The sequence below is a fragment of the Delphinus delphis genome, chromosome 1 (assembly GCF_949987515.2).
Source record: "Delphinus delphis chromosome 1, mDelDel1.2, whole genome shotgun sequence".
In the NCBI taxonomy this organism is placed as follows: domain Eukaryota; kingdom Metazoa; phylum Chordata; class Mammalia; order Artiodactyla; family Delphinidae; genus Delphinus; species Delphinus delphis.
In genome coordinates, this window is record NC_082683.1 from 127,125,167 (window position 1) to 127,141,207 (window position 16,041).

Genomic DNA, 16,041 nt, shown 5'->3' on the forward strand with positions numbered 1-16,041 from the left:
ATTTTGAAATCACACTTCTGGGGTTAGGGAACTCTAGACTTGGGAGAACTTGATGACGTGATAGTCACCTAATTGACTTTCTCCTATGGACAGTTCCTATGATGGTTCAAGGGACTAATTCAAGAGTCAGAATTTAGTTCGTAGAACGTCTGTTTCACTGGGGATCGTGGTTTGGAGTGACTTGGCGCCCTCTAAAGGCTACAATGAGAAGAGCAGTCGCTTACCACGTGCTCCCCTTTAAGTTTAGGGCTCCGTCGGAACTGTGACGTTTAGGAGGGTGGGGAAAGGGGCAGAAGTCGTTTGTGGCCTTCGAATCTGACGGCTTTATTCTAACTCGTCATTTAGCCCTCCTTCGAGAACACGGAAGTATCAAGCTGGTGCCCTACACAACTTTTTTTTCCTCGGTGAGTATACTTTCTGCTGTCACTAGCATGACAGGAAAAACGGATGGTTTCTGTTTTAAACCGAGAGTACTTTGATTAAAGTCAGCATTAGTTTATTTTTTATTTTTCTTTTAGAACAAGGAGTTTGTGTTTGGAATTTTTTTTTTTAAGACAAACACTATCTTTGGCTTTGGGCTGTGAGAAATAATTTGTCAAAATATCTGCTCTATGCCAACAAGGTAAGTGTCCTGGATTTTTTTTTTTTATGGGGAAATGTTTCCAGAAGCTGCTTTCACAGAGGATGAATACTTTCCTTGGTGAGTACACTCCTTAAAAATGAATGTGATCTTCTCCTTCGAGAGCCTCTTGATTAGGGTTAAAGCAGCAGAATTAGAGAAAACCAGGAAGCAAAGGAACGTGCTAAGGAAACAAAGTTATGTTGTAGGGGAAAACCACCCTGAAGGAAGGTGTGGGTGAGAATAACAGAATCATGGGACTGTCTGTGATTCCAGGCTCACTTCTGATTTCATCTTTTGGATGAGATGGAATTGTGAGGCATTGGGAAACACAAAATACTCCACAAGTGTTATGTTAGGAAATACCGTAGCAAAGGAAGAGCACTGGTAGAGTGATAATAAGAAATATAAATAGATCCAAGTCCAAACTAATATAAATCATAATCAGCTACATAATTTGCTAATCATCCAAGTCTCTCCATGTCTCAAAAATGATTCCTGCATTTTCTGGTCTGTCAGGTATGGGATGGGGTTTTCATGTTGTTCAAAAGTCCAGTTCAGGGCTTCCCTGGTGGCACAGTGGTTGACAGTCCGCCTGCCGATGCGGGGGACACGGGTTCGTGCCCCGGTCAGGAGGATCCCACATGCCGCGGAGCGGCTGGGCCCGTGAGCCATGGCCGCTGAGCCTGTGCGTCTGGAGCCTGTGCTCCGCAACAGGAGAGGCCACAACAGTGAGAGGCCCACGTGATGCAAAAAAAAAAAAAAAAAGTCCAGTTCAGTAGTTTAGAGCTTCTTTCGATTAAGGAACTAAATGTCAGCAACCTTTTGACCTACAATGGACCTTATGTTTATAGCCCACTTTACAGTTTACAAAGAGCTTAACACACCTTATGTCCTCCCGCCCCTTCAAGCCTGCAGTCTTCTCTCCTGCCTTTCAATTCACATCTACTTTGGACACCAATTATTTGGCACTTAAACAGTCTCTAAGTCAGTCTGTAAAGGACAAGGTGTTTTTGCCCAGGAAAAATACAGCCTACTATGTGTCTCTAACTAGATCTCCAGGCATAGCTAAGCAGCCCAAGAGTGTCTGCAAGCATTTGTACCCAGAGCACACTGCTATTACAGGACGTACCACATGATATCATGTGTGTCAGCCTCTCTCCATATAGTGGCATCTTCCTGTGGACAGTCACTGGGTCTATATTTATTACTATTATTTAAGTCACTGGCTCTTAATCATCTTGGGGGTCCCCACGCTTGGCTCAGTACCTGCCCTTAGAGGTACACAGGGTGCATCTGTTGAGTGAATTAATTTGCTGCCAGTCTATTCACTGCAGCACATTTTGCATTTTAACCAGATCAATTAACAACTATTTCTTTCATATTATTATTGCAAAAACACAGCACAGAGGGATCTGCCAATTCCAGACCTCTACCTAGTGCCCTGGAAGTTTAAGTGTTCTTATTGGTGGAGGCCATTTATTTCTGATTAAAAGCCACCTAAACCTTTTACTCAATCCAAAGGAAGTCATAGGTATGTTTGCCTATATGTTTCCAAACTTGTTGATAAATTTTATCTGCATGAGCTGTCTTTTCCGGGAAGAGAGGAAAGGAGGGAGTCAGTTAGGGAGGTGGGAAATGAATGCTGAGTAAATATTTGGTGCTAGGCAGTTCTGTGTAATTATTATCACTGTTTAAGACCCAAACAATCCTTCAATATGGCTATTTTTCTTATTTGCAAACAGTAAATCTTAAGGTGTGTAAGTGGGTTGTTTGGGGTCACATGCCTCGTCAGTGGCAGAGACAGAGTTCAAACCCAGTTCTGCTGCCTCCCAAGTCCATTCTTATTGCAGCCTGCCCAACTCTTCCAAATCAAAAGAGACTTCTAAATAAACAAAAGGTCTCAGGGGGAAAAGTGTAAATTTTGCTATAAATAATGAAGCCAGGCGTGAAGGTCTCAACCTTACAAAGGGTAGGGTGGCAGGTAAGATTTGGAAACAGGCAGCTCTGAGAAATCCCTCTGATCCTTGTTGCAAGTCCCTGCCTAGATCCTCCTCTGGAACCAGGTGAGTCCGAAGGGTCCAAGGGCTCAGCAGTTTTCTGCCCTCTGTAAAGTCAGTAACTTCACTTTGGTTTTGTGCCTGGGGGTTCTGATCTGGCTAGGAGGCAAACTACAAAACCAAAAGGACAAAATCCCCCAAGCCCAACCAGAAGGTGTGGCAGCAAACCTGAGCTCAGGTGAGGGAAGAGGCTTAGTAGTAGGAATCACAGGACACTTCAGGCTCTCAGACCAATGAGATGTGCACATCCAGGCTCATACTCAGATACCCAAAGTCTCTCCAGACTCAACCTCTTATTAGCAGAGTGGCCTTAAGTCGTGTTCAGTGATGATGCTATATGTTTTCCCATTTACTGGTATTCAGGGCTCAATAAATATGTTCTCCCTAGGTTCCTCAAGGCAAACACCACTATGGTAAGTGTCATGACACTACAAAAGTCACATAAGAGTTATACAGCAAGATCTCTCCTCAAAAAGTACCATGTCTTCATAGGCAAAGTCAAATCAGTTAAGTATATTTTATAAAGCAAATACTTTGAGGTCTCAACTACTCTTTGTGTGTTTCTCAGACTGGCCACGAGGGTTGAGGGAAAGGGAGCACTTGAGAGTGAGGACACCTGACACTTCAAAGTCTTCCGTGTGACATAAACCTGATTTGCTGAAATCAACTCGGTGGTTAGCCCATCTGATCAAAGCAAAAGCTATGTTGATGTTTGCAGAAGCCCAAAACATAAAATCAAGAAAAACTGGTTATAAATCTCCATGACACATTCACACTTCCTCCAATCTTTCCTGACAACATGGCATCCCCATTTCCATATGACCATATGACCACAGTTCTGTATTATGGTGAGTCAACCTTTCTCTGTGCAAAGTTAAGAACCTCCCCTAAATGCATGTAATATCTTTTTTGCTGGCAGGACATGGTCCATGACTAGCTATTCTTTAGAACTTTAGACGCTTTGAATAAAAACTAACATTTTTGCTTGTTGCAATTCCTAGCATTTCAGAGGGACTAGGTGTTAGCAAAGAGTCCTTTTAATACTGAGAGGATCTAAAGTCTTAAGGGGATCAAGGTCCTGGCTACACTAGCTAATAATAAGAGCAAAATTTAATTGAGCACTTACTATGTAGCAGACACACTTCTATCACCCTTCCAACATATCTCAGTCATTTAATTTCATAACAGATATTTTAAATTGGTATCATTATTTCCACTCCCATTGTGCTGATGAGAAAACTGAGGCACAGAGAGGATAAACAACTAGCCTAAGGTCATACGGTAAATAAATGAAGCGAGGATTCAAACCAAACCAGTATGATTTCAGAGTCCTCATCTTTAAACAAAATGTGATTCTGCCTCAGCTCAAAGATGAAAGGATCACTGTAAAAGTTGACTTCTATGACAAGGGTTCCCTTCTAGCTTTGTCATATAAAGATGCTCTGCTCAACCTATCTCATACAGAACACACCATGGCCAAGCGAGTTGCAGTGATTGGAGCTGGTGTGAGTGGCCTGTCCTCCATCAAATGCTGCTTGGATGAAGACCTGGAGCCTACCTGCTTTGAAAGAAGTAATGACATCGGGGGACTGTGGAAGTTTACCGTGCGTAGTTCATACCCTCCCACTTCCACCAATCATAATCTGGCCGTTTGCTTTGTCCCTGCCGAGGCATGGTCGCTTTAGCCTACCTTGGTGATCATTACGGGAGCAGCTCACTGCAGCAGCACAAGTTTGTTATGGTGTTGTGCTGACCCCAGGCAGGATGCAGTCTGATAGGTGATGAACTTGGACAACTGGCAGGGTAGGGACAAGAGACAGTTGGAGGAGAGAGGAAGAAAGAGTTAAGTCTAATACACAAACATAGTATTGGAAGTTACGATGATTTCTGGAGCAGGGACATTGTAAGACAAAGTAGCAGCGTGTCACATTGGGTAGCTGAATGGCATTGGTGAATATGGAGCAGATCACACTTTAGGAAGGACAGAAGTTGGCATCAGGGAGTGGAGCCCCAGCCCCCAGGCATTGTTCAGGTCTTTGGGAAGAGAATTGGCAAGGGTGAGGCAAGAATCCAGACCTTGAAAGGTCTAGGGGGTATTTTTCACATTATCAGAAGAAAAAGAACACAGGCACTAATCCACCCTTCTTAGGAGTGTAATATGCAGCTAGTGGGGTATGCTCAAGGCTAGGCCAGCTATTAGGTGACTTGAGCATCAGGAAGTGGGGCTGGAAATCACTAAATACCCCCTGCCTCTGGCCAAAACTGGTCCTGGTTACTGGGAATAGCAGGGCCTTCAGAGGGAATAAAGGGACCTGCCCCAGTGGTAGGGTATAAGGTGTCAGAAGACGGGAGGCCCAAGTACTAAATGCTTTGGTTGGGGAGAGAAGAGCAGCCTTTAGTGGGAGCTCAAGGTTGGGGAGGGTGCTTCAAACTGGTATGAATGAGGGAAGCCTTCTTGGAGTAGGCAGCATTTGCCAGTCTTTGATGGATGGTGAAGAAAACAGAATAAGCAAATACATGTAAATGATCACAACCCTAGGATTATAGCATACTGGGGAAAAATAATTTTTTTCTGGTGTACTATGGGCCTCTTCAAGCCACCAAATGTCAATGTGGAAGAAAGTATTAGGTCTGCTGTTTGACCCCATGGTTCGTTTGGTTTCCTTCTCCTATTGTAAAGTGATACAGATTAATTTTAGAAAACAGTACTGAGTTAAACAAAAGAAAAATACAAATTAAATATAATATCAATTCTCATGAGTCAGCACTAACAAAATTTTGATGTAATTTTTTCCAGTCATACAAATACTTTTTTTTTTTCAAAAATGCAATTGTAGTATTCATTTTCATCCATTCAACAAGTACTCGTGTTGTCCCTCTACCAGGACCTATGGGAAACAAGATGGACAAGTACCCAGCCCTCCTTACTGTCTGGTGGGGAACAGAAACAGTAAACAGATCACTACAATGCAGTGTGATTGGTTCTGTGCTCAAAGTACAGCGTGCTGGGGCAGGGCACAATAGCTACCTTGTGAAGATCTGTTGGGTCATGGAAGGCTTCTTAGAGAACATGATGGTGAAGGAAGAGACTTGAAGAAGAAAACTTGGGCCACGAGAAGTTCACCGGTGCCTTTAATATAGATCTTTTTGTTTTGTTGTTTTGTTTTTGAGTGACAGAGATCGAGACAAGACAACAAGTTGAGGAGTCCAGGAGAAAACACAGGCTGCCAGTATGTGATGATTCTTTCATGACGACTGAGATAAGACAGAGAGAGACAAGGCTGGAAGGGGATACAGGTTGAAAGGGAGTTTTGTTTTGTTTTGAAAATTTGAGTCTTCAGTATTTTAAGTGTGGATGGGAAGGAGCCAATAAAAAGAGAGCAGTTGAAAATATCCATAGACAATAAATAGAAAAATTAGTGAGGAGTTCCTTAAACAAAGGCAAGAGGAAGAGGTGCAGAGCATGAGTGGACGGAATAATCATGGCAAGGGAAGAAGGAGAAGATAAGCAAGATAGACCGTGGGCCTGTGTTCATGGAATATTTTAAGGGCAGTGTCATTCTTGGAGAGCCCTATTAAATGCTGTTAGCTTCTTTGTAGATTGAGAAAGATATCGTATTTAACAATTCCAACCCCACCAATGATTTCTGATAACTATAGCATGGGGACCCAATGCTAACTTTTCCAGGAACTCTTTGGAATTACAAGTGGAACGCTAACTGCTGATGGTCTCTGTTCTCTTCCTCCTATCCCCCCACCACCCCATCAAGCTAACTGTGCTTTCACCACAGGAAACTTCTGAAGATGGGATGACCAGGGTCTACAAGTCATTAGTGACAAACGTCTGCAAAGAAATGTCATGTTACAGCGACTTCCCCTTCCAAGAAGATTATCCCAATTTCATGAAGCAAGAAAAATTTTGGGACTACCTCCAAGAGTTTGCTGAGCACTTTGACCTTCTGAAATACATTCGGTTTAGAGTAAGATACCTTGGGTTATGGAAGGTTAATGAGTAGGGGCTGGCCCATTCACCAATCTGATGGAAATGGGATACTTAAGTAAACTTCTTCTTGACTTTCTCTCTATATGAATAAGGCAGATAATAATCCTGCTGGTCATGTTTTACTCAAATAAGTCACTAAAATACTGAATTTCCTGGTTCTTCCTCTAAATCCAGACTCTCATTCAGGATAAAATTTAGAATGTTTTTGAGAGGAAAGGAAAAATGGATTTTGTTCATGAAACCCGTTGGGAAGAAATGACTAGAAGTCTGAACCACAGATATTATAATGGGTCAAAACTCATTTTCCTAAATTTTTTCAACATTCGGTGTTTTAATTCATCTCCTTCTCACCAGGAATAAAAACTGAATGTTTCTTCCTTGCAGTGAAGGCATTCAGATGTTTTGGGTCCTAATCTATATGACCACTTTTGAGACTTGGCACAAGTTATTTAACTTCTCTAGGGAAAAGATAAGCCAATGTTAACAGACCTCCTATCGTGGGACTGACTTGGCCCACTTGAAATAACAGACATGGTTACCGTACAGTCACTGTATGAGGTCCCAAGATGACTGATGGAAAGCGAGTGTTTGTCTTTTGCTTTCAGACCACAGTGTGCAGCGTAACAAAGCGTCCTGACTTCTCCGAAACTGGTCAGTGGGATGTTGTCACAGAGACAGAGGGGGAGCTGGACAGAGCTATCTTTGATGCTGTCATGGTTTGCACTGGACACTTCCTGAATCCCCGTTTACCTTTGGAGTCATTTCCTGGTGAGTCATTTCTGCCTAAAACCATGCCTACTCTTCTGGGTTCTTCTAGAAGTTACTGATTTGTAATTGGAAATACTTCCTCGTGATTATAGACAACTTTATGTTTACCCTCAGAAATAATATGTACAAAATAACTTTGAAAGTTATAAAACACTATAGAGGTGTCAGATTTTATTATTTACCTATTAATATAAATGCTGATGTTATCATTTAAGTTTTATCATGCCTGTCTGATTCAAGCTCAGTGATCACAGAAGGCTCAAAACTATCAGATCGGTCATGAAAAAATATAGGCTTTGAATTTCGTCATTAAATTACAGGTCATTTGAATCAGGAGTGACCTGTAATTCAATAACTTAAAGGAAGTGAGAATACAAGGAAACTTGACAGAATTTTTTTTAAGAAATAGACCAGAAATTATACATACAAAGAAATATTGTCACCCTTCAAAATAGTCATCACAATAATAATCCATCCACCTCTTAAAGCAGGGCTATCCACACAAAGGAGTTTTAGAAATTCCCCTTTGGAAATGCTTTGGATCCAATGGCACATTCTTTTTAATATACTCACAATTGGCAAATCTCCATCTTTTGAAGTCAAGTGAGGGTTACTAAAATGTAGTGAAGCTACTCTTCTTCCGTTACTCATAAGTGGCCCTAAAGGCAATTGAGTATGAAGTTTTGAAACTTCTTTTAGGAATTAAAAGAACCTTTAAGAAACGAAGATGTGAAGAAGAAAGTTTGCAAACCTTAGACAATAAAAAATGAAATATAAATCTTAAAACATAATCTCAAATTAACAAAATATTCTGTTTTCAAAATGTGTTAGGGACCAAGGGAGAATTCAGTACATAATTTTACAAAGAAGCAATATTGTAAATGGTGGGTCAGCTTCAGGCTTGCTGCTAGTCTATGGGCTAAATACATAATCACATAGTACCAAAGGAATATATAACTGCCTCTATAACAATGTTTCTATGAGGAAATGTGTCACAAGTGTCAAATAAGAGATGCTTTGGGAATTAAGTGTCTTGTCAGGTTTGAGGTGGCTAATCCTTTACTCCTAACTACCTTCAGTCCCACTGCGACTATAACTAAAGAACACTGCTGCAGAAGAGCAATCAGGGGCTGAGAGGTGATGATCTTTGTGGCAGCATGAAGTGTCCAGACTGGCAGAAGTGGGCCCAAGGAAAGAGACTGGCTAAACATAGAGTAGCAACATAGTTTTGGATCATCTTGAGAGCAGACATTTCTACATACTTTAATGACCTCAGGGAGGTGGGGGAGGAATAATTGTAGCAGAAATATTGAGGTGCCCCTTTCTTTTGCCCTAAAACCCAGATATTGGAGAAGGAAGAAACCCACACACGTAGATTTTAGAGGCTCCCCCTGAGGGGGTCTTGGTTTATGACCAGACTTTAGAAGAATCCGTTATGGGGGACAGCAGTACAGATAATCCCAATTTCCTCTGTGTTTCCAGAGTGAGGTATCTTGGTGAGTGGATACGATGTAAACTTTCCAGAAGTTCTGGTCTGCTACAGTTCCCTGCAGGCAATGGCCCTGGATAAGTAGCATTTAGCATAATGGTTATGAACAAAGCTCTGGATCCAGACCCTGTGCTAGTTGCTTAATCTTGGATGAACATAACCTCTCTAAGCCTCAGCAAAGTGGAAATATAAGTTCCCATCTCAGAGTAGTGATGAGGATTAAATGAGATCATCATGTAAAATACTTAGTATAGTACAGAGCACACAGTAAGCACTCTATAAACAATAGCTACTACTGTTATGAATCGTGACCTTTAGTAAGCTATTATCCACCAGCTGAGAATTGCTTGGAAGAACCTGCTTCCTAAGAAGCAGATGCGTCCCCCAGACGAAGAAGTATTTCTCCCTCTTAGTTAAGTTATAACCCCAGTTATAAGCCTCAGCAGCCATTCCATCTCAGTGCTGGATCCCCCCAGAGCCCATACAGGAATCACGGGATGGGTGGCACAAAGTGCAGTTCTGCAGGTCACCCCTCTTGATTCTTCTCTCTCCCACACCAAGAAGTTGTGTAAACGTGACTCTCTAAACACACATCAGTTGTAATCATTAGTTACAGATTAGTGGTCGCAAATGCCTAATTATATTTGATCAATTATTAACAAATGTTCTTAAACTCTGTGAGCGTTGTGCATGGACTTCAAGCTTCTGGTCTTCCTTCTCCTAAGGTAGTTGCTAAGCATTTTTCAACACATAACAGTAGAGGAATAAGTATAAGATGAAGAAACCACAATAGCAAACTATTCCAGAGATATTTGCTCACAAGGCAAACTAGGCCCTGTGCCTCCTAGCAGACCGTTTTTTTTTTCTGAATTAGTAGTTTTGATTTACCAAATAGATTCCTTTGGGGCAGGGGAGGGGGCAAGGCATTATTGACGTATCATTGATTCAGAACTACCTATGCATTCCATACTTTTTCTTGGGTCCCCTGCTCAAATATGCAATTATGGAGAACCTATTATTTGAAAAGCATTGTGTTAGCTACATACAAAATCTATGAACCAAGGTTGAGCCCTCAGGAAGCTTCTCTCCAGCCAAACCTCAGTGAATAGGTTGAAGCCCCACTCTCTAATGCATTCGAGGCACGTGTTCTTCCCCCTTCTTGAAACCCTCTTAGGGCTTCGCTTTTCAAATTCCTAATCATCTTTCTAATGTCATTCTTTGGAAAAAAAAAAAAATCACCTCCTCCAGGATGACTTCCTTGACTCAGTCTAGGCTGATGCCCCACTGAAGGCATCGTAACACCTCCTGGTCTGGGGGGCAGCATAGTATCATGCTTGACAGCTGAGCCCAGAGTCAGATGACCTGACTTCCCGTCTGGCTCTGCTACTTACTGTATGGGCTTGGGCAAGTTGCTTAATCTCTCTGTGCCTCCACTCTCAGCATTAGTAAAATTGCATCATAATATTGTTCACCCTATGGGGTTGTTGTGAGGTTTAAATTAATTAATATGTATAAAATCCTTAGAAGAATGTCTAGGACTTGCTAGTAAGGTCTGAATAAGCGTTAGTTAGCTCTTGTCTGATTACCTATTTCTCACTCGAGGATGAACTCTTTAAGGGTAGAGACTGCCTTTTATTCTCACATCTCCTAAACCTAAAACCTGAAACAGTGCCTTGGGCTGTACAATGTTGAAAGTACAGGTCATGTAATATAGAGTTATTAACCAACTGTACTTTTTCTTGTAATGTCCCTGCAGGTCTCATCTGTGGGGCTTGTCCTTCTCCTGCCCTTGGTTGCAATTTCAGGCCATTCCCACCGCTTTTCTGCTCACTCTCAAATAATGAAAAGTCCCCCTCTGTCATCTTTTTTTTTTTTTTTTTTTGGCCATGCCATGCAGCATGTAGGATCTTAGTTCCCTGACCAGGGATGGAACCCGTGCCCCCTGCAGTGGAAGCAGAGAGTCCTAACCACTGTCCGGACTGCCAGGGAAGTCCCCCAACTTGTCATTTTTATAGCTGAAATGTTCTGTCTCGTGTAATAGTAAAAACTGGCAATTACCTGTAATGATGAAGCTTCTCCCCTCCCCCAGCCGGCTCCTGCTTTGTGCTGACAGCAGCAGTGAGAAGAGATGGTGCGCTTGGCTGCTCTCTTCCTCTGCCAGTTCCTCCTCCAAACCTTTCACTCACCAGCTGCAGTCTCTGGCCCTTCCAGAATTGGAGTCAGGGCAAGGACAAGAAGAAGTAAGGGGGCAGGAAAAGTCTTTCTTCACTGGCACCAACCAGGTGCTAGTTCTCTCAGGCCTTGGGGGTGTTTAAGATCCATGCTTTGGGGGGTGCTTTCCTAGGCTCTCCTCCAGAGAGACGCCCCATGACTAGGGATCGTTCCGTGCAGCCCCTGTTGCTACAGACCAAGCACTCTCAGACTGGCCACTTTACAAGTCCCTAAACCCTAGCTCCTCCCCAGGTCATTTCCATAGACTATCTATTAAGGTCTCGTTGCCAGTCCAGATGGCTACCTTGTGCAAAGTGCCTTTAAATTGGCATCAGACAGGCTCTCTCCTACATGGCTTTCATCTGGTCCACATGAGACATGTATTCCACACTGTCAGCAGTAGTAGATGAAAAACTTGCTACTGGTGCAGCCACGCCTTGCAGGCAGTTCCAGTCACAGCCTTTCAAGCGTGGGTCACACACCAGTCTCTGTGCTCCATAGACTCCAAGGGTCGAGGTCTCGCAGGGGTCTCCCAGAAGCCCCTTGAATATTGCTTCGTGTCAAGGAGACAAAAAATGCAACAGCACTTTAAAATCCTTTCCTGAAAGTCTCCAATTTCCAACCTCTGGCCACTTTGACTTCAATCCCTGAAAGTGAGAGGCAAAGGATCACAAAACCGGTCTGCATACACCTTCTTTGCAAATTCTGCCTAGTGGGTTTAGCACCTCCCTAGGAATGTGGCAACTATTTGTTGCCATATTTAGTGCATTTAGTTTTCAGCTTTGGGGGCCTCAGCAGGCAAAGACTCCTATTAAAACACTGTGTTATATATAGTAGCTCTTCAATAAATGTTATTGAGTAAATGAATGAATCAGTGACTGTCTGGTAGGAGAATGATAGGTTCCAGGAGACAGTTTCATCTTTTTACATTAAAATTGCAAAAGTACTTGAAGCATTGGGGTGAGAGGCTGAGGAACCCTCTAAAGTGAAGCGCCTCCCTTTCCGATTCATTGTCAGTGCTTCATCTCACAGGTCACAGGGTCTGAAGGTGGCTGGCCCCATCGCTGTTTATTTCCTCTGCCACCTCTCATTGCTGAAGCTGTTACCACCGACCCTTTCGAGCTGGTCCCCAACGAGGGTCCTCCTGCCCGGTGCTGTTCGAGCCAAGAGGCCAAATTTGGTTCAGAAGCAGAGGAAAGCTTTATTCTTTGATCAGAGAGTGGACAGGTGCGAGACCTGGCTCTAGAGCAGGCGACCCCCAGGACGTGGTGGGGCTGCTTTGCAGGGTTCTGTCAGCAGGGAGGGGGCAGAGACAGGCACAGGCTCACACTCCAGATCGAAGTTTGGACCCAGAGACTCTGCACACAGCCCATCACCGCCACCACCTTCAACTGAGGGTCACGTACTGCGCTTCTGCACACTCCCCTGAGCTGAGGCATCAGCGCAGCCGTTTCACACTAGGAACTCAGGTCTGAAGGGCCAGAAGCGAGGCCTCTGCACGCAGAACCCTGTGAGCAAGTGACACTAGACTAAGCACAAAGGAAAAGACAAAAAGGTTAAACTTTATCTTATTGCCCAGACTAGGCTCTGCTGGTGACAAATCCCTCCTCTCTTTTGTCCTTCTCCTCATTCTTGAGGGGCGCTAGGGGGCGTAGGTCCATCTTTTGTACCCCCCTGGAAGAGGACCAGACTTCTTCCCAGATGCCTTTTAGATGCGTTTGATGGTCACCAGGCCTCAACACTAACTGTTCGTATTGCTGAGCGACCATCATTTATCTAACCCTTTGGAGACAAAGGACACCAGATAATTTAAGATACATGGTCCAAATATTAGCAAGAGCAAGTTTTTCCTAAAAATGCAGGTATCTAGGTCTTTTGCCTGTAGGCAAACGTGCCCTGATATGGAGGCTCACTGCAGTGGCCTAAGTATCCCTGGTCACACTTTGTTGTTTTTTTGGAAGAAAGGCTTCAGGTCAGAGAGAGGTTCACATGAGTCAGGGGGGGTCCATGGCCCCAGGTTGTCTCTCCAGAGGTAGCGTTTAGGGTCCTCTTCACTCAAGGGTGATGTGCCCACAGAGCGATCCCTGCAACGTCAGGGCAGAGTAGGTGGTTAGGGTCACCGAGTGGGGTCCGTTCCTCTTAGGACTGAGCTGGTCTTGCAGGCTGCTGGTTTTCCAGGTTTTTAGGTGTCCCCAGTCTCCTGGCCAGAATGGGTGGAGGGCCAGGTTGGTGGATGCAGGCAGCACCTGGTTACCATATTCCATGAAAGCTTTCATAGTTTCTCCTCCCTGGAGGGCACACTTGAGTTGTTCCATTTCAAGTTAAGGCGTCCCTTCTCTCGGGCTCGGGTAGTGGCTGTACCATAGATGAGTTCAAATGCACTTAACTTTCACTTATCCCTTGGGGCTAATCACATGCGGAGCAGGGCAACTGGAAGCAACTTCATCCAGTCTTCTTGAGTTTCTGGACATAGCTTGGCTAAGGCCCATTTCAAAGTCTGATTGGAGCTTTCTACTCTCCCCAACAACTGAGGTCTCTAGGCTGAGTGCAAAGTCCACCCACAGTGCCCGTTATCCCCTTCATCACTTGAGACACAAATGCTGGACCATTATTACTTTGTAGGGACCCTGGAAGCCCAAACCTGGGAATTATTTCTTTTAGTAACGTTTCTATACACCCAGAAAAAGAGTCTACTAGCACCAAGAGATACCTGAAATTGCCAGGTACTCTCGCCATGCCAGTAAAATGTCTGCTAATCTTCCCCAGGATATGTCCCTCTGGTCTGAATGGGCCTCACCTGGGGGCCTCTAGGGGGTCTGGTGTTGGAGTTGTTCATTGTGCAGATGGGGCATGTCTCAACTATCCGACTGATTATACTTTTCATGCCAGGAGTTACCATGACCTCAACTAGCCAATTATATACCTGTAGTGAGTTCCTTGATGAGCCTCCCTGATGGCTTGACAAGCTGCAGTTTGGGTGAAGAAGTATTGCCCGTGTTCACTAACTAGCCACCCATGGCCTCCTAGATCTCTGTCGAAGCCCCATTTTCAGGCTCTGTTTAATTCTTCCTCTGTGCAGATTGAGGAACAATTGGATGGATCTGGCCTTTGAGGTATGAGGGGTAGTTGCCAAGTTACTGGTTCTAGGGCTGCCCTTTCAGCAGTTGCATTGGCCTTGTCATTTCCCTTTATTACCTCTGCATCCTTCTCTTGGTGACCCCTACAATGAATCACTCACCTTTTTTGGAAGCTGTACTGCTTCTAAGAGCTTCAGTATTTTTAAGCCATGTTTCACCTGTTTATTCTCCACAGCAGGCATACTTCTTTCCTTCCAGGTAGCCCTGTGTGTGAAGGATGGCATATCCTGGGAATCTGTGTAAATATCTGTGTAAAATCTTCCCTGTCTAAGACTCAGGTAAAGACTATCTACTAGGCCTTTTGGACAGAAGTCCCTGGGGGTAGGCTTCTTGCTTCTATGACTTAGGTCTGGGAGGTCACTGCCTATCCTGCCAGCCTTTTTCCTTCTCTCATAAAACTGCTCCCATCTGTGAATCATTCCTCTTCAGTGTTTGGGAGAGGTCACTTCCTAGGTCAAGGCGACTGGAATAGATCGTGTCTATGGCTTCTATATAATCATGCTCCAAGGGCCCTATTTCTGTGGGTAGCAGGGTAGCAGGATTTAGCCTGTGACAGTTTTTTTATGGTAACAACTGGGTTGTCTAAAGGCATAGCCTGAACTTGAATCGACTTTCTGGGGGTTAGCCATTCTGTTCCCTTACAACTTAACTGAAGCCTGAACCCGGTGTGGAGTCCGTATAGTGATTGGCTGACCAAATGTTAACTTTTCAGCCTCCTTTAGCAGGGTTGTAGTAACTGCTATTGCTGTTAGACAAGAAGGCCATCCCTTAGTAGTTTGATCTAATTGTTTGGAGAAATAAGCAACCACCTGAGTAAGGGGTCCCATTTTTTGAGCTAATACCCCAAGGGCGATTCCCTTTCTTTTATGAATATAAAGGTCAAAGGGTTTAGCTAAATTTTGGAGGGCCAGGAGAGGAGTCTGAAGTAACTGCTTTTTCAGTTCTTCAAAGGCCCCTTCACATTCTGAATTCCATTCAAAAGGATCATTATCTTTTCTTTTCAACTTTTCATACAGAGTCCCAGCTATTAAACCATAGTTAGGGATCCAGATGTGGCAAAACCTGGCCATCCCCAGGAAACCCCTAAGCAGTCTTTTAGTTTCAGGAGGGGTGAGGCAGCAAATGACTTCTTTCCTTTCCTGGGGTATGCTTCTCTTGCCTTCTGTGAGAACGAAGCCTAGGTAGGTCACCCTAGTTTGTGGTGTTTGAACCTTTTTCTTGGATACCGTATATCCTTTATCGGCTAGGTTGTTCAGGGTGGTTATAGTATTTTTGTCAGAGGCCTCCTTAGTAAGGCTGGCAATCAGAATTTCGTCTACATACTTGAGGAGGGTTCCCTCCTCCAGATGTAGATCTTTTAGGTCTTTAGCTAAAGTTTCCCCAAAGATGGTGGGAGAATTTTTGAACCCTTGAGGCAGGACTGTCCAGCAGTATTGTTGTTTTTGTTGCATGTTTGGGTCCTGCCACGCAAAAGCAAAACTTTCTTGTGGCTCTGTGGTTAATGGAATACAGAGGAAGACATCTTTTAAATCTGATACAGAGTCCCAGGTCCTGGTGGACAGTAGAGCGGCCAGCAGGGTGTAGGATTAGACACTACTGGGTGTATATCTTCAGTGGCTTCATTGACTGCCCTGAGGTCCTGTACCATCTGGTATTTCCCATTGGGTTTCTTTACAGGGGGAATGGAGGTATTACAGGCTGACTGACATGGTCTAATAAGGCCCTGGTCAGTTAGGCCCTGTGACACGGGCAGT

The 16,041-nt window shown here is 43.9% G+C and overlaps 1 protein-coding gene across 1 annotated transcript in view; it reads left to right on the plus strand.

Moving 5' to 3' along the window:
- The first annotated feature begins 410 nt into the window (after window positions 1–410).
- The window catches only part of FMO4 (flavin containing dimethylaniline monoxygenase 4), a 34,095-nt gene continuing 18,464 nt past the window's right edge, over window positions 411–16,041 (plus strand). The window contains 5 exon segments of the mRNA XM_060033874.1: window positions 411–622; window positions 3,248–3,527; window positions 4,144–4,283; window positions 6,471–6,659; window positions 7,288–7,450. Of these exon segments, the coding sequence (XP_059889857.1) occupies window positions 3,479–3,527; window positions 4,144–4,283; window positions 6,471–6,659; window positions 7,288–7,450 (541 nt within the window). The 5' untranslated portion in view covers window positions 411–622; window positions 3,248–3,478.